The sequence below is a fragment of the Microtus oregoni genome, unplaced genomic scaffold (genome assembly GCF_018167655.1).
Source record: "Microtus oregoni isolate MIOR12 unplaced genomic scaffold, Mior012 000113F_000, whole genome shotgun sequence".
In the NCBI taxonomy this organism is placed as follows: domain Eukaryota; kingdom Metazoa; phylum Chordata; class Mammalia; order Rodentia; family Cricetidae; genus Microtus; species Microtus oregoni.
In genome coordinates this window covers 777,077-799,239 of record NW_024544739.1, presented here as the reverse complement: position 1 = coordinate 799,239, position 22,163 = coordinate 777,077, and the positions used below count along the sequence as shown (strand labels likewise).

At 41.2% G+C, this 22,163-nt stretch overlaps 2 protein-coding genes across 2 annotated transcripts in view; both read left to right on the top strand.

Annotated features, from left to right (window-relative positions):
* Positions 1-5,331: 5,331 nt before the first annotated feature.
* Positions 5,332-6,162, top strand: LOC121443780 (spindlin-2-like; the record flags this gene model as incomplete). The annotated part of the gene is made up of 2 exons (XM_041645570.1): positions 5,332-5,815; positions 5,963-6,162. Coding segments are annotated over exons 1-2 (684 nt in total), but the record flags the coding sequence as incomplete, so codon positions are not given.
* A 5,985-nt stretch (positions 6,163-12,147) lies between these two features.
* Positions 12,148-22,163, top strand: part of LOC121443779 (Y-linked testis-specific protein 1-like) — a 40,580-nt gene continuing 30,564 nt past the window's right edge. The window contains exons 1-2 of the mRNA XM_041645569.1: positions 12,148-12,739; positions 12,887-13,089. Of these exons, the coding sequence (XP_041501503.1) occupies positions 12,148-12,739; positions 12,887-13,089 (795 nt within the window). The remainder of the gene's footprint in view (positions 12,740-12,886; positions 13,090-22,163) is intronic.

The following is a 22,163-nucleotide window of genomic DNA, read 5'->3' as shown; positions in this document are numbered from 1 at the left end:
TTCCAGCATTCTGTTCTTTTTACTCCACCCACATATGTTCACAACTATCAGGACAAGCAGTTTCTTTATTGAATTAACCAATGACCTTACTCCATCATTTCCCCTATTTCTGTTTAAACAAGAACGGAATCTTTAACTTTAATATAGCAAAATTACATATAACAAAACAGTTATCAAGCAAGAATTACAGTTACAATATTTATATCTATTTATCTTTTACATAATAATGGAAATCTATAACTATCAATTTAATCTTCAACCCCATCAAAGACTCTAGAAGAATACAATATTACATAAGCAAAAAAAAAGTAAACAATATTCAAACTCTCGAAATGACAGACACCTCTCGCTGCCTCTACAGTCAACCAACATTCCTCTGTACTGTTGGAGTATCCATCTTCAGTCAACAGGCCCATAATTTCCAGCAGACATTTCCATGAAGCAAGACATTTCAAAGGCAGTCACTATCTGCTTGTCTTGAAGAATGTCTTGCAGACTCTTTCATAAATCAGGAAACCCGAAAGATCATCTCAACTTTAGGCAAGTTCGGTAGTCCTCTCTCTACGTGTTCTCTGTGTCCTTTATGCAATCGTTTAGGCAAGAGCAGTTTCTTGCCCAAATGTCTATCACACTCCAGAAGGATCCTCTTTGATGCCCATCTTCTTCCTGATGTAGATTGGTGCTGCCAGTAGCAGAGTGTCTTATTGTCTCGAAAAACCCTAAGGTATTAAAACAATAAATAGCATATTTTGTAGTCTAAGAAAGATATGAAGAATGCCTATCTAACTGAAATATATATCTATAGAGCTAGAAAATCTAACTAACATGACTACAAACTTGACTATTATTAATGATTATCCATTAACAACCTATATACATTACATTTTTAAATGAACTACACAATCACAATACCTTAATAAAGATCAAAAATGCATATATATATATATAACAAAATTGACCTTAAATCTCTATCAATAAAGCAAAATCTATACTAATGCAAATTATACATATCTATATCATATCGCCATTTAAATGTAAAAGAACATTTATAAGCCATATTTGAGAACATGAGTTCAGTTTTTTATCTCCAAACTGCTTCCTGCTGAATTGGTGCCTCATTAATTATGTCTTTAATGGAATAACCTTGTTGCGGTAGGTCTCCCCTTTCTCCAGCCTATAGCTGCTGAGATACCAGCCAATTGGGTCATGGTCTCTCTCTCTTTTAAAAAGCCGCAACTTCCCTCTCCTCGCTCTCTTCACTTCCTGCTGACCAGCGACTAGACTCCCTTCCTAGTTGCTCAGAGGGCTGATGGTGACCTGTACGTTTTTTCCCCTTTAAATAAATACCACCCTATTAATCATTATTCCAAACTGGTGTGGCATTGTTTATGACTTCTGCCTTCAGTTGGCACCCAACATTTGGTGTTAGGACCTCTCCTTCCCTTGCTCGGCCTCCAGGCGCGAGTTCATCTTGGCGCGAGCCTCCCTTCCTCTGCTGCCGAGGACAGCAGGCGGCCTTGTGGCCTGTGTCTTGTATGTGGAGCCAGCAGATTAATATAAATCTTCATGCACTGGCTTTTATTGCTGCAGTTCTTTATATTTTCTCTTTAGACACCTCAGATTGACTTCCAGTCCACATGCACCCTATCATATCCACAGGCCTGCATAGTCACCACCCGCATGGTTTGCTCTTTTCTGAGTCATTTTTAAATCTCACTTGCAAGCACAGCTCTTAAGTGGCATGAACCAGAGCACGTGGTTACGGAAAGCTGCAACCCCTCAGGGTGACTCTGTCATGTGGAGGCATAAGGGGCTTCCAGGTTGGTCTTCTCTACCCTTGGATTCTGGGTTTCTGGTTCCATCTCTGGAAATGATTTAATTACATTTACTTTGTTGAGCAACTTACATTTTTCAGTTTTATCAAATACTAGGCAGATTCTGAAAAAGGACCCTGTTTTCCTCGTGAGTTGGCAACAGCGCCACCAGCTGGATGATAGGTAATATGGCAGTTATCATTTCCAATGCGACTTTTACTGTTCTTGTTACCAATACAATGGGTTATATCATGCAAGGTTTATATGACTATTGGGATAAATTAATTTACTGGTTACTGGGTTTCAGTATTCTTTTACATATTCTATCATTTCGGAAGAATATGGCATTCCTAAGAACCACACAATCTTTACTAGAAACTCATGCCGGTCAGGAAATTCAGGATTCAAAAGAGACAAAAATAAAGACAATAATAAAAAGACTTGAAATGATTGAAGACATGATTGGAGCTGGTGAACAGAGTAATAAGGCACAAGGACAGGATATAATGCCAACACTGGCTATTAGTACTGGCTTACCCAAGGATTTAGCGGCATAAACTATACTTAATTCTGACAGCGTCAACTTCTAAAGGCTCAAAGGGAGTCACAGAAGCTAGATGGACGCCAATAGCAATGAATGATCTAAAAGAAATTAAGCAAGCTATTGTTAATTTTGTCTTGCACTCTGCATATGTAAAGGAAAGGGTAAGGACTTGGGCTTCTAATGCTAGAGCTACGCCCCATGATTTCCATCCGTTAGTGTCCGCAGTTTTAGATAATGGAACTTCCTTGATGTTTGGAATTTATTTCAGTGACGAATCCAAGCATATGGAACAGCAAGGAAGAGCAAAATGTGTGGAGGTTTCCCAAGATCAAATTCTTGGTGCAGGAGAATATGCTCATCCACAGGTCCACTTTCTTTATGACAATGAAGTACTGTGTCTAAGTCACCAAGCAGCTTTAAATGCTTGGAATAGGATACAAGATCCAGCAAAAAGGGTAGAATCATATACCAGAATTAGGCAGGGACAGAGAGAACCCTTTCTTGACTTTTTGCAAAGATTAATGAAGGCTCTGGACGTAGGTGTAACAGACTCAGAAGCTAGACGAATACTTCTTGAATCTCTAGCTTTTGAGAATGCAAACATAGAATGCAAAAAGATAACTGGGCCTTTAAAGTCTAGATCAGCACCTATGGATGAATGGATTCAGCATACGATGAATGTAGAGAAGTTTAGCAATAACGATGAATCTTGGGTAGGAGAAGCGATTTCCATAGCAATGAGGAGACATCAAACTGCCAGGTGTTTTAATTGTGGTAAATTAGGACATCTGAGAAGTGATTGCAGGCACAGAATTTCTAGGAACAATATCTCCTCTAGGAATGGCAAAAATAGGAGACCTAGGCCTTCAGGTATATGTAGGAGATGTGGTAAAGTCCTTAATTGGTCCAACGAATGCAGGTCAACAACAGACAAACAAGGCAACCCAATACCGTCGGGAAACTCCTTGAGGGGCCTCTCACAGGCCCCCAAGCCAACAGTGGCCCAGTCATTCCCAGTCACAGTGGAAAACGTGCCTCACCAAGAATATTCAAAGCTCCAATATCTGCTGTAAAAAGTAATACTGGTCTAAATGATGAATTACGTGTGGAGGATGAGTCAAAAAAACCCAGTAGGACAGAGTAAACATAAATTTTGGCAGACTTCTGTTGTCGACCAATGACCAAAGCTAAGGGTCTGTATAAATGGCATTTTATTGAAGGCTTCTTAGACACAGGTGCGGATGTAAGTATCATTACCCCAGAATCTTGGCATCCGAATTGGCCACAACAAGGTGTAATTGTTCAGTTCCTGGGAATTTGAATCCTATCTCGTGTAAAACAATCACAAGATGGATTGAATACATAGGGCCCAAAGGACAAATAGGAAGACTAAGGCAATTTATAGCCAATATTGCCATAAATTTGTGGGGCCGTGATCTGCTACAGCAATGGAATACCCAGATTAACATTCCTGTAGTTCCAGGAACTCATAATTCTGGGACAATATGATGAGGTATTATGGAAAAGGTCACCAGCCATTCAGGCTCTATAAGAACATACAGCAAATATCAAGCCTTTAGAGGTCCCAACAGCCCTACCTTTAAAATGGCTAACTGAGAAGCCAATATGGAAGAAACAGTGGCCTCTAGCTGAAGATAAACTACAGGCCTTGGAACAGCTGTTGCAAGAGCAACTAGATGCTCACCATATTGAAGAATCAACCAGCCCTTGGAATTCTCCTGTGTTTGTTGTAAAAAAGAAATCTGGTAAGTGGAGAATGGTGACAGATCTAAGAGCTGTCAACAAAGTAATTCAACCTATGGGCCCACTACAATCTGGAATTCCTTTGCCTTCTCTGTTACCAAAATGATGGCCTCTTATAGTTATTGATTTGAAAGATTGTTTTTTCACTATACCGTTACAAGAAAAGGATAGAGAAAAATTTGCCTTCACAGTGCCTACTTATAATACTTCTCAGTCTAATAGGATATCAATGGATTATCCTCGGACAGGGTATGCTCAGGGACAGGGAAGAAACAGGGACCTCTGTAGTCCCAGAGAGGTTTCCTTCAAATCTCCCGTAAGTCTAAAATTTATGTTGTTAACAGCTTCTATATTTGATGGCTGTGGGGACAGTGAATGCCAGATATTCTTCCCACTTTATCTTTGCTATCAATGTCCAATTCATCAGTTCACGAAAGGGGCGAAGATCCTCTTTGTCCATATGTGTTTTAAAAGATATTAATTATTTCTAAATGGTGCTGTTGCCCAGATTAATGAGTCTTTATTTTTGCAGTTTGTCTCACAAAACTCACTTCTCTAGTGAAGACATGGAATAGCTTTATGTAATAAACTTGGCTCTGGATCAGGAGAAACAATACATAGAACCAGAGGAGTGGAGTGCCATGACCTTGGGCAGGTGGTTTTGGATCAACCACCTATCCAACACCTTGAGTGGGAAGGAGAATAGTGGCTGTCCTTTGAATTCTTTGCCATCTGTTCAGATTTTTCTTTCTCACTTTGGGCATCGGCATACAGTGTCCTCTCATTGACACAGTCAATCAGGAATTAGGTTTCTCAGTCGAGGTCCATTGCTTTTGGGCAGCAGGAATGTGTCTCTGATACACATATACTGAGCTGTAGACAATAGTTTGATAATTTTCCTATGAATTTCTTAAGACCAAATGACATTTAGGCAGCCCAAATCTATTCAGCACTGCCTTTTCACCTTCCCCAAAGATCTTCCAGAAAAGAGTCTTGACCTCCCATCCTCCCTTTCTTATCCTTGCATGCACTTAAGGTGGAGGAAACCACTTTGTGTCGGATTGAAACTGAAGAATTCTCCCAATGCAGAGATTGGTAGCGATGAAGCCCAAGCACAGAAAGAGAGCCAAGAGACAGTGGAACAGGAGTGTTGTGGCCTATCTCAGTAAATCTACCACCATGATAAAGATGCCTCTTAGTATGAGATGCATGCCACCTCTCCAGAAGAAGAATGGCCCAACTCTCCAGAAACAAAAACTGAGTAAGCCTTTGGAGGCCCTGGAGATTATTGTTGGCCGCAGAATTTCTCATGGCTGGAAGGAAGCCAATGAACCAGTCACCCAGTGGAAAGCCATCATTCTAGATCAACTGCCAACATATCCCTCTATCTATTTGTTGAAATATGATGGGATTGATTGTGTCTATGGCTTGGAGCTTCACATCGATGAAAGGATTTTAAACCTCAAGATCCTGCCTAATAATGTGCCATTTCCTAAGGTGACAGAAACTCATCGGTCAAACACCATAGTTGGCAGAGCAGTGAAACATACATTCACGGGCACAAATGGCTCTAAGGAAGACTGGAATGGGATGGTCCTAGAGGAGGTGCCAATCATGAAGCCCTGGTTCTATATTACCTTCAAGAAATATCCGGTCTTGTACATTTACCACCTCCTGGATGACTACCTTGAAGGCAAGCTCCACATCATGCAAGGCTCTAAGGAGTAGTGCAGTGGCGTTGTCCCAGATGAGGTGCAGACCATGATGACCTGTTTCTACATTGTCAAGGAGAATGATCCAGTCCTGTACCTTTACCACCATCTTGATGACTCCATTGAAGGCAACATCCACATCATGCCTGAATGTCCTCCAGTAGAGGTGACTTTGGAATTAGGCAGGGATTCCATGGCAGGCAAAATTGTGCAGTACAACAAAAAAGATGGAACCCAAGAGATAGGTAAAATTATTTGCCAAGTTCCCACCAAACCTTCTGTGTATTTCATCAAGTTTAATAATGACTTCCATATCTATGTCTATGATTTGGTGAAGATCTGTTAAAGTGAAATTCTCAAAATTTGAGGGGCACACTTAAAACTGTGTTTGGGGAATGTGTTTTTTTCAGAAATACCTCAGTTCTTCTATTAATCCTGGCATTTTTTCCAATGGAATATTCTTGCTTGAAAAATAAAAACTTGTGAACATGTACTGTTCATTGGTGAATGATGGATTTTGTTTGGTGGATGGGACATCACAGAAATACATGCCTTAAAACAAAGCAGGATGTATGGTCTTTCCCCTTGGAGAGGATGGACTGGGAATGCTTGGTGTGGTAAGGACAGGATGGCTGTCTAGGAAGTAGTGGAGAGGGGACAAAAAGTTGTAGGATCTCGGGGCGGGATAAAGCTTGAGGGAAAAACCTGTCAAATGGAAAGATGTGACAGATATCAGAGTGAGGTATTGGGATTAAAGAGGATAAAGAGTAGATTAATCAGGAAGGGACACAAATGTATACTCAAAATCAGAGAAAATTAGGTTTCATTTGATGAATTGTTTAATTCGTACTGGATGTAAGTCACTGGATGTTTGATCTCCACTGGAGCATGTTGAGTGACCAGGAGCCTCCTGCTTAGAGAAAAGTGTCTCCGCCCAGTTGCTCTTCTGCAGTGGGATGGACGTCATGCTATCTACTTCCTTTTGTCAGAATTCTTTCTGCCACCTACTTTGTCATGCCTGGATTGGGTATGACTTGAACTCTCATAGGTCCTTTGCATGCCATCCAACCCCTGTGAGTTCATTTAAATAATTGTCCTGCCATATCTGGAAAACAGTGTTCCCTTTCATTGATTATGTTCTGTAGGAATTGGGCTATAAAACTTATCGACAGATGCACCCACACACAGGATAAACATGTACACATTGATGCCCACTAATGTGTGACATGCACACATATGATGAATGCACTGATCTCCATCAAATCAGTAAACGAGGGAATCTCTGATTCTAGGTGGAGTGTGGCAAAGACCCCACAAACCCATCAGACCCCCAAATACCAGTATGGTATTGATGTCTGACTCCCATCATGTAAGGATCCTGCCATCCTGCAACGGGGCGATTTTTGCTTCCTTCCTCTTCACAAACTTGGTTAAAATGTTAGAGTTGTCAAACTGCCAGTTAGGGTCCCGGATGTAGATCAGATGTCCCAGGTCAGGTGATTTGGCTACAATTTGGGTGAGAACTTCTACCAGGGCATTCTGGTACACCCTCACCTCTTCTTCTCCCAGTCCTCATCATCACTCTTGTGGCTGGGATTGGAGCTCAAAGAAGGCAAAATTGGAAAAGCCTCCTCCTCAGTGGAAAACAATGTCCATCTTTCATATGACCTGACTCTCACAGGGAATGTAGCATATTTTATTTTTCTAGGTCTCCTCATTCTTTGGTTCACTCATCTTTCCAATGAATGATTGAATTCATCCATTCTTCCACCTCTCTCTCTCTCTCTTTTCTTCTTTCCGTTCTTGCATTTCCCCCTGTATAGTAGTAATTTGAGCAGCGGGGCTGCGTCCAAGCTCCATGGCCGCCTAGCTAGCTTATGCCCCAAAATAAGAACACAAAAACTGTATTCTTTTAAACAGACCCAGGCCCATTATTTTCAGCCTCTTAACCCATTTCTAATAATGTATGTTGCAGCACGAGGTGTGCTTACCAGGAAAGATTCAGCACGTCTGACCTGCTGGCTCGCTGCTTTGCCATTTGCCTCAGAGTGCAGAGCTCCCGTGTCTGCCCGGGAGAAGGGTACATGGCATCTCTGAGATCACTTCCTCTTTCTCACAGCATTCTGTTCTCTTTACTTCTCCCACCGATGTTCTAACCTATCAAGGGAAGCAGATTCTTTATTTAATTAAGCAATGACCTTCTTCCATCACTTTATCCTTTCAACAGCTTGCCCAAGAAATCTTCCATGTCTCTTCTGTTGTATAATCTTTCATTTTTAAAGAACTTGCCCTCTCAGGGAAGGATTTTTCTGACATCTCTGTGGATGGAGGTCATATGAGGAAGATCAGATGAGCAACCATGACAACTGTTATGCTGTAGAGTTAGCTGGACCAGGGATTGATTGCTGACAATCCTGTGCTATGCGTCAGATGCCCATGAACTCTGCCCCTGTTGTCAGACAGGCAGACATCACGGTGGTCACACATACTTAACTCATTCAGTGTTCACAGATCATGCAGATTGAGTTCTAATTCTTCTCCTAAACTAATAAAGAAACCAAGATTAGGAGAAGAGAAGAGACTGAAGTAAGGCCTCAAATGGGTCGTTGTGCAAAAGTAAGTTTACCTGCCTCCATTTATGCTGTCTCCCTTTCTTAGTCAAATCCATCCTTCCATTGAGTAGCTATAGGCAAACCAATTTCTCACCAACAGCTAAGCATAGGTTTGAACCCAACAGCCTTTGATTTCTGAAATAAGAACTGTCCCATTTAGGTCTCATAAGAACACAGGAAGTTTTGTAAGAGTGTCCCAGCAACAATTTAAAGCAATTCTAGGACACCAAAGATGCAGCAAGTTATGTTTAATGGTAATAAACATGGTTTGGATGGGACAAAAGAAAAACAGATTGGTGTACTCACGATGATTACATGTGATTTGGCAAACACAGGCTTCTGGTTCTGAATACTTCATGCTCAGTGGGTTTTTGAGATTGTGGTGACCCTGAACCTAGCTGAGGGCTTTGGGGCCTGAAAGGACAAGCCTTGATATTTCAGGACATCCATGTCCTTGGTTTCCCTGTTTACTGATTTCCATTCAGAGAATGTGCAGCCATCTACTCCTGGTGCCATGTCTTCCCACATGAACAGAGAGAACACCATTCACACCCAGGTTGCTTGAATCACATATGAAGGCCTAAGTCACAAACAATCTCCCAGAATAATTTAGAATTGTGATTAATAAAATGACTAATTCGTTAAAGGGCAAAAACTTACAGATGGCCGTCCCTGATAAAAGCCCTCAGCGGGATCAGGAAAGGAGCATAGAAGCCAGAAGGGAAACTGGAAGCAAGAGATCAAGCTGAAGGTAAATGTTGGTTTTTGAAAGAGAGAGAGACCACACCTCAATGGGCTGGTATCTCAGTGGCTATTGCCTGAAAGAGTGGAAGAAACCCTTGCAACACACTTATTTCGATATAACAAAAAAAAAGGTTACTAGAATGTGAAAAAAAAACTATTTTAGTTCATTTATTACAGTCCTTCCAGATACATCACAGAGATCGGATCTCTTTATGCATGAGAGTCACCAATGATTTCCCTTTAAGAAAAAACCCACAAAACTCCCAATAACATCATCAGCATTCAACAACGTGTCTATGATTGCTTTGCCTTGCCTTTGCTTGTCAGTAAATGATGCTGCTAGTTAATCTCTGCAAACAATGCAAATTTCCCTGTAACTAAATAGACAGAATTGACAGGTTATCTTAAAAACATCAGGGAGTCCTGCTACGATCGAATGGGTTAATAATCACCAGTGAGACAGTGACATATTTAAGATCTTTCCTTTGTCTATAAATCTCAGAATTGTCAACATGATATGTTGTCATACAGATTGCTTAGGGTTTTGTCCCACTGGTGGTTTCCTTGGTATGCTTCCATAATTTTTGGCAGATCCAATCAGTTTTGCCATGCACTCTCAGCTCTATATCATTGTGTTCCCCTTAAGTTCTTGTCCAGGCATTTTAGACATCTTGAAACTGTTGCAAGAATATCTCATGTTCCACCTAAATGATTTGGAGTGTTATTTAGGCTGAGTTTTATCTTCCATCCATGAGTTCATTGACTTTCCTTGGGCGTAATTCCTGGGACACTGAGCCTAACTCCTGGGGTATTCCTCTAGTTACTTCTCCTTGCTGAGACAGCTTACACTCCTTGTACGACTATGACAGTATTTCTGCAGCAAACATTCTTCTCAAGATGAGAAGAAATTTCAATATTACAATCCATTTGTTTTTATTGTGATTTAAACACACACACACACAAATATATGCATATACACTGATGATATCAATTTATTGGGCCATTCCGGGGTTGTCAAGATCATTATCTCTCGAGGGTTTCTTAGAGAGCCATGGGGTGAACCCCTCTAGTAACTTGGGCATGTGCGGAGAGGTTGACTGCACTATGCCCTGTCCATAGTAACTATGGGTGTCCTGTCCTATAGTCAGACTGAAGACAATCTTGAATATCACCATGGAACTTTTGTATGGCAAATGATGGAGATCAAGTCAGGGTAAAAATCACAAAACTAATGGAGCTTCCAAGCTCCAGTTAAATTACCGAGTGAAGGAGAATAAGAGCAAGGATGTCAGGAATAAAATAGCTTTGGTCCACACACTGAGACACTGTGCCTGAACGAAGGGGATTTCAACTAAACCAGTGGCCTGGGAATGAAAGAACTTGGGATCAAATTGGAAGCTCTGAATGTGGCTGACAATTGGGGCAGACTGATAAGCAAATGGTAATGGTACTGGAATTTGTCTGCACTTCATATACAGGCTTCTTTGTGATCCTATTCTATGTGGATGCATACCTTCCTAAATCTCGATGGATGAAGTCTGGGCTTTGACTTCCCACAGGTCAAGGTATCCCGCCCACAATTTGTTTTGGAGTAGGAGTGGAGAGGTTTGGTGGGGAAGCAAGAAGAATGTGGGAGAAGGAAATGGAATGGAAATTTTGATATTCATTACAATGAAGTAATATAAATATCAATAGAAGATAACCAATGAAGAGATTGTAGCTAGGAAAAGAAAAACATTCATGTGAGTTTTTGACTCAGACACCAAAGACTTTTTTACAGAAAAAAAAATCATAAAGGGATTGAGTTACTTGGCAAAATATGACTCATATATTTGGGAAGATGAGTGGGGTTTTATTTTGGTTCTCCAGGCGGATGTGTGAGCAGCATTATAGGACCAGTACTGGATATTTCTGTAGGTAAGTAGGGAAGAAACCTGCCTATGAGTGGTGTTATGACATAAGTATAGCCTTGATGATGTCACAAAGCTGAGGTTGGGGTTGGCAACTCTCTTCCACAAGAAGCACTAGTCTTCTGTGAAGGTGTGCTTACTATCTTCACGGTGGCTGAGGAGGTGAGTTCAGCTCATGGGCTCCACAACTGTTCAACAGGATTAGGCAGCTGAACATTTCCAGAAGATGGAATCTTGAGTGCCAAGACATTTTCTATTGGTAAATATGTTTAGGAAGCAACTGGGACCTCTGTAGTCCCAGAGAGTTTTCCGTCAAATCTCCTATGAGTCTAAAATTTATGTTGTTAACAGCTTCTATATTTGATAGCTGTGGGGACAGTGAATGTCAGGTATTCTTCCCACTTTATCTTTGCTATAAATGTCCACGAAAGTGGCAAAGATCCTCTTTGTCCATATGTGTTTTAAAAGATATTCTTTATTTCTAAATGGTGCTGTTGCCCAGATTAATGAGTCTTTATTTTTGCAGTTTGGCTCACAACACTCACTTCTCTAATGAAGATATGGAATGGCTTTATGTAATAAACCTGGGTCTGGATCAGGAGACACAATACAGGGAGCCAGTGGACTGGAGTGCTATGACCTTGGGCAGGTGGTTTTGGATCAACCACCTAACCAACAGCTTGAGTGGGAAGGAGAGAAGTGGCTGTCCTTCGAATTCTTTGTCATCTGTTCAGATTTTTCTTTCTCACTTTGGGCACAGGCATACAGTCTCCTCTCATTGACGGAGTCAGTGTCAATATTTGATACAAATATACTGAGCTGTAGACAATAGTTTGATAATTTTCCTATGAATTTCTTAAGACCAAATGACATTTAGGCAGTCCAATTCTATTCAGCACTGCCTTTTCACCTTCCCCAAAGATGTTCCAGAAAAGAGTCTTGACCTCGCATCCTCCCCTTCTTATCCTTGCAGGCACGTATGGTGGAGGAAAACACTTTGTGTCTGATTGAAACTGAAGAATTCTTCCAAGGCAGAGATTGGCAGCTATGAAGCCCAAGCACAGAAAGAAAGCCAAAAGACAGTGGAACAGGAGTGTTGTGGGCTATCTCAGTAAGTCTACCACCATGATAAAGATGCCTCTTAGTATGAGATGCATGCCACCTCTCCAGAAGAAGAATGGGCCAACTCTCCAGAAGCAAAAACTGAGTAAGCCTTTTGAGGCCCTGGAGAATATTGTTGGCCGCAGAATTTCTCATGGCTGGAAGAATGCCAATGAACCAGTCACCCAGTGGAAAGCCATCATTCTAGATCATCTGCCAACATATCCCTCTCTCTATTTGTTGAAATATGATGGGATTGATTGTGTCTATGGCTTGGAGCTTCACAGCGATGAAAGGATTTTAAACTTTAAGATCCTGCCTAATAATGTGCCATTTCCTCATGTAACAGAGACTCATCTGGCAAACACCATAGTTGACAGAGCAGTGAAACATGCATTCACTGGCACTAATGGCTCTAAGGATGACTGGAATGGGATGGTCCTAGAGGAGGTGCCAATCATGAAGCCCTGGTTCTATATTACCTACAAGAAAGATCCGGTCTTGTACATTTACCACGTCCTGGATGACTACCTTGAAGGCAACCTCCACATCATGCCAGGCTCTAAGGAGGAGTGCTGTGGCATGGTCCCAGATGAGGAGCAGACCATGATGACCTGTTTCTACATTGTCAAGGAGAATGATCCAGTCCTGTACCTTTACCACCATCTTGATGACTCCATTGAAGGCAACGTCCACATCATGCCTGAATGTCCTCCAGTAGAGGTGACTTTGGAATTAGGCAGGGATTCCTTGGCAGGCAAAATTGTGCAGTACAACAAAAAAGATGGTACCAAAGAGATAGGTAAAATTATTTGCCAAGTTCCCACCAAACTTTCTGTGTGTTTCATCAAGTTTAATAATGACTTCCATATCTATGTCTATGATTTGGTGAAGATCTGTTAAAGTGAAATTCTCAAATTTTGATGGGCACACTTAAAACTGTGTTTCGGGAATGTGTTTTTTTTTTCAGAGATACCTCAGTTCTTCTATTAATCCTGGTATTTTTTCCAATGGAATATTCTTGCTTGAAAAATAAAAATTTGTGAACATGTTGTGTTCTTTGTTGAATGATGGATTGTGATTGGTGGATGGGGCATCACAGAAATACATGCCTCAAAACAAAGCAGGATTTATGGTCTTTCCCCTTGGAGAGGATGGACTGGGAATGCTTGGTGTGGTAAAGGACAAATGGCTGTCTAGGGAGTAGTGGAGAGGGGCAAAATTGTAGGATCTCGGGGCGGGATAAAGCTTGAGGGAAAAACATGTCAACTGGAAAGATGTGACAGATATCAGAGTGAGGTATTGGGACTTAAGAGGATAAAGAGTAGATTAATCAGGAAGGGACACAAACGTATACTCAAAATCAGAGGAAATTAGGTTTCATTTGATGAATAGTTTAATTCGTACACGATGTAAGTCACAGGATGTTTGAAAGCCACTGGAGCATATTGAGTGACCAGGAGCCTCCTGCTTAGAGAAAAGTGTCTCCGCCTAGTTGCTCTTCTGCAGTGGGATGGACGTCACGCTATCTACTTCCTTTTGTCAGAATTCTGTTTTCCACCTATTTGTCAAGCCTGGATTTGGCATGCCTTGAACTCTCATAGGTCCTTTGCATGCCATCCAACCCTTGTGAGTTCATTTAAATAATTGCCCTGCCATATCTGGAAAACAGTGTTCTCTTTCATTGATCATGTTCTGTTGGACTTGGGCTGTAAAACTCATCGACAGACGCACCCACACACAGGATAAACATGTACACATTGATGCCCACTAATGTGTGACATGCACACATATGATGAATACACAGATCTCCATCAAATCAGTAAACGAGGGAATCCCTGATGCTAGGTGGAGTGTGGCAAAGACACCACAAACCCATCAGACCCCCAAATACCAGTACGGTATTGATGTCTGACTCCCATCATGTAAGGATCCTGCCATCCTGTAATGGGGCGATTTTTGCTTCCTTCCTTTTCACAAACTTGGTTAAAAAATTAAAGTTGTCAAACTGCCAGTTAGGGTCCAGCATGTAGATCAGCTGTCCCAGGTCAGGTGATTTGGCTACAATTTGGGTGAGAACTTCTACCAGGGCATTCTGGTACACCCTCACCTCTTCTTCTCCCAGTCCTCATCATCACTCTTGTGGCTGGGATTGGAGCTCAAAGAAGGCAAAATTGGAAAAGCCTCCTCCTCAGTGGAAAACAATGTCCATCTTTCATATGACCTGACTCTCACAAGGAATGTAGCATATTTTATCCTTCTAGGTCTCCTCATTCATTGGTTCACTCATCTTTCCAATGAATGATTGAATTCATCCATTCTTCCATCTCTCTCTCTCTCTCTCTCTCTCTCTCACTCTCACTCTATCTCTCTTTCTTTTCTTCCTTCCCTTCTTGCATTTCCCGCTTTATAGTAGTAATTTGAGCAGCGGGGCTGCGTCCCAGCACCATGGCTGCCTAGCTAGCTTATGCCCCAAAATGAGAACACAAAAAAACTGTATTGTTTTAAACACTCCCTGGCCCATTATTTTCAGCCTCTTAACCCATTTCTAATAATATATGTTGCAGCACGAGGTGTGCTTACCAGGAAAGATTCAGCATGTCTCACCTGCTGGCTGGCTGCATTGCCATCTGCCTCAGAGAGCAGAGCTCCCGTGTCTGCCCGGGAGAGTGGTGCATGGCATCTCTGAGCTCACTTCCTCTTTCTCACAGCATTCTTTTCTTTTAATTCTCCCACCTATGTTCTAACCTATCAAGGGAAGCAGATTCTTTATTTAATTAAGCAATGACCTTCTTCCATCACTTTATCCTTTCAACAGCTTGCCCAAAAAAAAACTTCCATGTCTCTTCTTTTGTATAATCTTTCATTTGTAAAGAACTTGCCCTCTCAGGGAAGGATTTTTCTGACATCTCTGTGGATGGAGGTCATATGAGGAAGATCAGATGAGCAACCATGACAACTCTTATGCTGTAGAGTTAGGTGGACCAGAGATTGATTGCTGACAATCCTGTCCTATGCGTCAGATGCCCATGAACTCTGCCCCTGTTGTCAGACAGGCAGACATCACGGTGGTCACACATACTTAACTCATTCAGTGTTCACAGATCATGTAGTTTGAGTTCTAATTCTTCTCCTAAACTAATAATTAAACCAAGATTAGGAGAAGAGAAGAGCCTCAAGTAATGCCTCAAAATGGGCCGTTGTGCAAAAGTAAGGTTACCTGCCTCCGTTTATGCTATCTCCCTTTCTTAGTCAAATCCATCCTTCCATAGGCAAACCAATTTCTCGCCAACAGCTAAGCATAGGTTTGAACCCGACAGCCTTTGATTTCTGAAATAAGAACTGTCCCCTTTAGGTCTCATAACAACACAGGAAGTTTTGTAAGACTGTCCCAGCAACAATTTAAAGCAATTCTAGTACACCAAAGATGCAGCAAGTTATGTTTAATGGTAATAAACATGGTTTGGATTGGACAAAAGAAAAACAGATTGGTGGACTCACAATGATTTCATGTGACTTGGCACACACAGGATTCTGGTTCTGAATACTTCACGCTCAGTGGGTCTTTGAGATTGTGGTGACCCTGAACCTAGCTGGAGGCTTTGGGGCCTGAATGGACAAGCCTTGATGTTTCAGGACATCCTTGTCCTTGGTTTCCACTCTTTACTGATTTCCATACATAGAATGAGCAGCCATCTACTCCTGCTGCCATGCCTTCCCACATGAACAGAGAGAACACCCTCCACACCCAGGTTGCTTGTATTATATACGAAGGCATATGTCACAAACAATCTCCTACACCATTTTAGTATTGTTATTAATAGAATGATTATTTCATTAAAGGGCAAAAACTTACAGATGACCAGCCCTGACAAAAGCCCTCAGCAGGATCAGGAAAGGAGCCTAGAAGCCAGAAGGGAAACTGGAAGCAAGAGATCAAGCTGAAGGCAAAGTTGGTTTTTGAAAGAGAGAGAGACCACACCTCAATGGGCTGGTATGTCAGTGGCTATTGCCTGAAAGAGTGGAAGAAACCCTTGCAACACACTTATTTGGATATAACAAAAAAAAAGGTTACTAGAATGTGAGAAAAAAAAACTATTTTAGTTCATTTATTACAGTCCTTCCAGATACATCACAGAGATAGGATCTCTTCATGCATGAGAGTCACCGATGATTTCCCTTTAAGAAAAAACCCACAAAACTCCCAATAACATCATCAGCATTCAACAACATGTCTGTGATTGCTTTGCCTTGCCTTTGCTTGTCAGCTAATGATGCTTCTTAATTAATCTGTGCAAGCAATGCCAATTTCCCTGTAACTAAATAGACAAAATTGATAGGATAATTTAAATACATCAGGGAGTCACACTACGATCGAATGGGTTAATCATCACCAGTGAGACAGTGACATATTTAAGATCTTTCCTTTGTCTATAAATCTCAGAATTGTCAACATCTGTTGTCATACATATTTCTTAGGGTATTGTCCCACTGGTGGTTTTCTTGGTATGCTTCCATAATTTTTGTCAAATCCAATCAGTTTTGCCATGCACTCTCAGATCCACATCATTGTGTTCCCCTTCTGTTCTAGTCCAGGCATTTTTGACATCTTGAAACTGTTGCAAGAGTATCTCATGTTCCACCTAAATGATTTGGAGTGTTATTTAGGCTGAGTTTTATCTTCCATCCATGAGTTCATTGACTTTCCTTGGGCATAATTCCTGGGACACTGAGTCTAACTCCTGGGGGATTTCTCTAGTTACTTCTCCTTGCTGAGACAGCTTACACTCTTAGTACCACTATGTCAGTATTTCTGTAGCAAACATTCTTCTCAAGATGAGAAGAAATTTCAATATTACAATCCATTTGTTTTTATTGTGATTTACACACACACACACTCACACACACAAGTAATGCAAATACACTGATGATATCAATTTAGTGGGCCATTCTGGGGTTGTCAAGATCATTATCTTTCGAGGGGTTCTTAGAGAGCCATGGGGTGAACCCCTCTAGTAAATTGGGCAGGTGAGGAGAGGTTGATTGCATGTGCCATGTCCATAGTCACCATGGGTGCCTTGTCCTATAGTCAGACTGATGACTATCTTGAATATCACCATGGAACTTTTGTATGGCCAAGATGGAGATCAAGTCAGGGTAAAAATCAGAAAAGTAGATGGAGCTTCCAAGCTCCAGTTGAATAGCTGACTGATGGAGAATAAGAGCAAGGATGTCAGGAATAAAATAGCTTGGTCCACACACTGAGACACTGTGCCTGAACGAAGGGGATTTCAACTAAACCAGTGGTCTGGGATGAAAGAACATGGGATCAAAGTGGAAGCTCTGAATGTGGCTGACAATTGGGGCAGACTGAGAAGCCAATGGTAATGGCACTGGCATTTGTCTGCACTTCATATACAGGCTTCTTTGTGATCCTAATCTATGTGGATGCATACCTTCCTAAATCTCGATGGATGAAGTCTGGGCTTGCACTTCCCACAGGTCAAGGTATCCCGCCCACAATTTGGATTGGTGTAGGAGTGGAGAGGTTTGGTGGGGAAGCGAGAAGTATTGGGGAGGAGGAAATGAAGTGGAAATTTTGATATTCATTATTTTTTTATTAAGAAAAGAAGAAAAAAAACATAAACAAAAAACAAGTTTCCACCTCCTCCCAGCCTCCCATTTCCCTCCCCCTCCTCCCACCCTTCTCCCCCTCCCCCCATTCCTCTCCCCCTCCCTATGGTGTCCACAGAGCAGTCCGGGTTCCCTGCCCTGTGGTAAGTCCTAGGTCCTCCCCCCTCCGTCCATATCTAGGAAGGTGAACATCCAAACTGGCTAGGCTTCCACAAAGCCAGCACATTAAATAGAATCAAAACCCCGTGCCATTGTCCTTGGCGTCTCATCAGCCCTCATTGTTCGCCATGTTCAGAGAGTCCGGTTTTATCCCATGCTTTTTCGGTTACAGTCCAGCTGGCCTTGGTGAGCTCCCAGTAGATCAGCTCCTCTGTCTCAGTGGGTGGGTGCACGCCTCATGGTCCCGACTTCTTTCCTCATGTTCTCCCTCCTTCTGCTCCTCATTGGGACCTTGGGAGTTCAGTCCAGTGCTCATGTGTGGGTCTCTGTCTCTATCTCTATCCATCACCATATGAAGGTTCTATGATGATATGCAAGATATTCGTCAGTATTGCTCTAGGATAGGGTCATTTCAGGTTCCCAATCCTCAGCTGCCCAAGGAACTAACTGGGAACCTCATCTTGGGCACTTGGGAGCCCCTCTAGGGTCAAATCTCTTGCCCACCCTAAAGTGGCTCCCTTAACTAAGAATTGTGGTTCCGTGCTCCCCTATCCACCTCTCCTTTATCCCAATTCTCCTGATTCCTCAAGTCCCCCCTCCTTCCCTTCTACCTTTTCTCTCCCCATCTCCCCTTACCCCCATCCCACCCCACCCCCAAGATCCTAATTTTCTCCCCGGCAATTTGGTCTACTTCCCTTAGCCAAGAGGACAACTATATGTTTTTCCTTGGGTTCACCTTCTTACTTAGCTTCTTTAGGTTCACCTATTGTAGACTCCGTGGCCCTTATTTATGGCTAGAAACCAATTATGAGCGAGTACATCCCATGTTCAACTTTTTGGGTCTGGGAAACCTCACTCAGGATAGTGTTTTCTATTTCCATCCATTTGCATGCATAATTCAAGAAGTCATTGTTTTTTATCGCAGCATAGTACTCTAGCGTGTATATATTCCATACTTTCTTCATCCATTCTTCCATTGAAGGGCATCTAGGTTGTTTCCAGGTTCTGGCTATTACAAATAATACTGCTATGAACATAGTTGAACAAATGCTTTTGTCATATGATAGAGCATCTCTTGGGTATATTCCCAGGAGTGTTATTGCTGGGTCCAGGGGTAAGTTGATCCCGAATTTCCTGAGAAACCAAAACACTGACTTCCACAGTGGTTGCACAAGATTGCATTCCCACCAGCAATGGATGAGGGTACCCGTTCCTCCACGGCCACTCCAGCAAAGGTTATCCTTGGTGTTTTTGACTTTAGCCATTCTGACAGGTGTAAGATGATATCTCAAAGTTGTTTTGATTTGCATTTCCCTGATTGCTAAGGAAGTTGAGCACGACTTTAAGTGTCTTTTGGCCATTTGAACTTCCTCTGCTGAGAATTCTCAGTTAAGTTCAGTGCCCCATTTTTTAATTGGGTTAATTAGCATTTTAAAGTCTAGTTTCTTGAGTTCTCTATATATTTTGGAGATCAGACCTTTGTCTGTTTTTGGGTTTGTGAAAATCTTCTCCCAGTCAGTAGGTTGCCTTTGTGTCTTAGTGACTATGTCCTTTGCTTTACAGAAGCTTCTCAGTTAAAGTAGGTCCCATTTATTCAATGTTGCCCTTAATGTCTGTGCTTCTGGGGCTATACATAGGAAGTGAACTCCTGTGCCCATCTCCTGTAGGGTACTTCCCACTTTCTCTTCTATCAGGTTCAGTGTGTTCGGGCTGATATTGAGGTCTTTAATCCATTTGGACTTGAGTTTTGTGCACGGTGATAGATAAGGGTCTATTTTCATTCTTCTACAAGATGACATCCAGTTGTGCCAGCACCATTTGTTGAAGATGCTTTCTTTCTTCCATTGTATACTTTTAGCTCCTTTATCAAAAATGAGGTGTTCATAGATTTGTGGGATAAAATTCGGGTCTTCTATACAATTCCATTGGTCGACTTCTCTGTTTTTATGCCAGTACCACACTGTTTTCATTACTGTAGCTCTGTAAAAGTAAGGGATGGTAATGCCTCCAGAAGATCCTTTATTGTATAGGATTGTTTTGGCTATCCTGGTTTTTTTTTGTTTTTCCATATAAAATTGATTATTGTCCTCTCCAGATCTGTGAAGAATTTTGATGGGATCTTGATGGGGATTGCATTGAATCTATAAATTGCCTTTGGTAGAATTGCGATTTTTACTATGTTGATCCTCCCAATCCAAGAGCAAGGGAGGTCCATCCATTTTTTGGTATCCTCTTCAATTTCTTTCTTCAATGCCTTAAAGTTCTTGTCAAATAGATCTTTCACTTCCTTGGTTAGATTTACCCCAAGATATTTTATGCTGTTTTTGGCTATTGTGAATGGTGAAGCTTCTCGGATTTCCCTCTCTGCTTCCATATCCTTTGTGTAAAAGAGGGCAACTGATTTTTTGGAGTTGATCTTGTATCCTGCCACATTACTACAGCTGTTTATCAGCTGTAAAAGTTCTTTGGTGGAGTTTTGGGGGTCACTTATGTACACTATCATATCATCTGCAAATAATGAAAGTTTAACTTCTTCCTTTCCAATTCGAATCCCCTTGATTCCCTTATGTTGTCTTATTGCTATTGCTAGAACTTCAAGCACTATATTGAAGAGGTATGGCGAAAGTGGACAGCCTTGTCGTGTTCCTGAGTTAAGTGGGATGGCTTTGAGTTTCTCTCCGTTTAATTTGATGCTAGCTGTCGGCTTGCTGTATATAGCTTTTATTATATTTAGGTATGAGCCTGTATCCCTAATCTCTCCAAGACTTTTAACATAAATGGATGTTGAATTTTGTCAAATGCATTTTCAGCATCTAATGAAATGATCATATGGTTTTTTCTTTCAGTTTATTTATATGCTGGATTACATTGATAGATTTTCATATGTTGAACCAGCCCTGCATCTCAGGAATGAAGCCTACTTGATCATAATGGATAATTTTTTGGATGTGTTCTTGGATTCGATTTGCCAGTATTTTGTTGAGGATTTTTGTGTCGATATTCATGAGTGAGATTGGCCTTTAGTTCTCTTTCCTGGTTGAGTCTTTGAGTGGTTTTGGTATCAGAGTAATTGAGGCTTCATAAAAGGAGTTTGGTAATGACCCTTCTGTTTCTATATTGTGGAATACATTAAGGAGTATAGGTATTAGATCTTCTTGGAAGTTCTGGTAGAATTCCGCAATGAAACCATCTGGTCCTGGGCTTTTTTTGGTAGGGAGGTTTTTGATAACCTCTTCTAATTCTTCGTGAATAACAGGTCTATTTAGATTGTTCACCAGGTCCTGATTTAACTTTGGTATATGGTATTTATCTAAAAAAGTATCCATTTTCCTTACATTTTCCAATTTTGTGGCATATAGGCTTTTGTAGTAAGATCTAATGATTCTCTGAATTTCCTCTGTGTCTGTGGTTATGTCTCCCTTTTCATTTCTGATCTTATTAATTTGCAAATTCTCTCTCTGCCGTTTGATTAGCTTGGATAGTGGTTTATCAATCTTGTTGATTTTCTCCAGGAACCAGCTTTTTGTTTCATTGATTCTTTGTATTGTTTTCTGTGTTTCTATTTTGTTGATTTCAGCCCTCATTTTGATTATTTCCAGTCTTCTACTCCTCCTAGGTGAGTCTGCTTCTTTTTTTTTTTTCTAGAGCTTTCAGGTGGGCTGTTAAGTCTCCAATGTGAGCTTTCTCTGTTTTCTTTAAGTGGGCACTTAGTGCGATGAACTTTCCTCTTAGCACTGCTTTCATAGTGTCCCATAAGTTCGAGTATGTTGTTTCTTTATTTTCATTGAATTCCAGGAAGACTTTAATTTCTTTCTTTATTTCTTCCCTAATCCAGGTATGGTTCAATAGTTGACTGTTCAGTTTCCATGACTTTGTATGCTTTCTGGGGGTAGCATTATTGTTGAATTCTAACTTTAATCCATGGTGATCTGATAAGACACAGGTGGATACTAATATTTTTTTGTAACTGTGGATGTTTGCTTTGTTACCGACTATGTGGTCGATTTTCGAGAAGGTTCCATGAGCGGCAGAGAAGAAGGTATATTCTTTCCTATTTGGATGGGATGTTCTATAGATGTCTGTTAAGTCCATTTGATTCATTACCTCCATGAATTCTCTTATTTCTCTGTTAGGTTTATTTCTGATTGACCTGTCCATTGGTGAGAGAG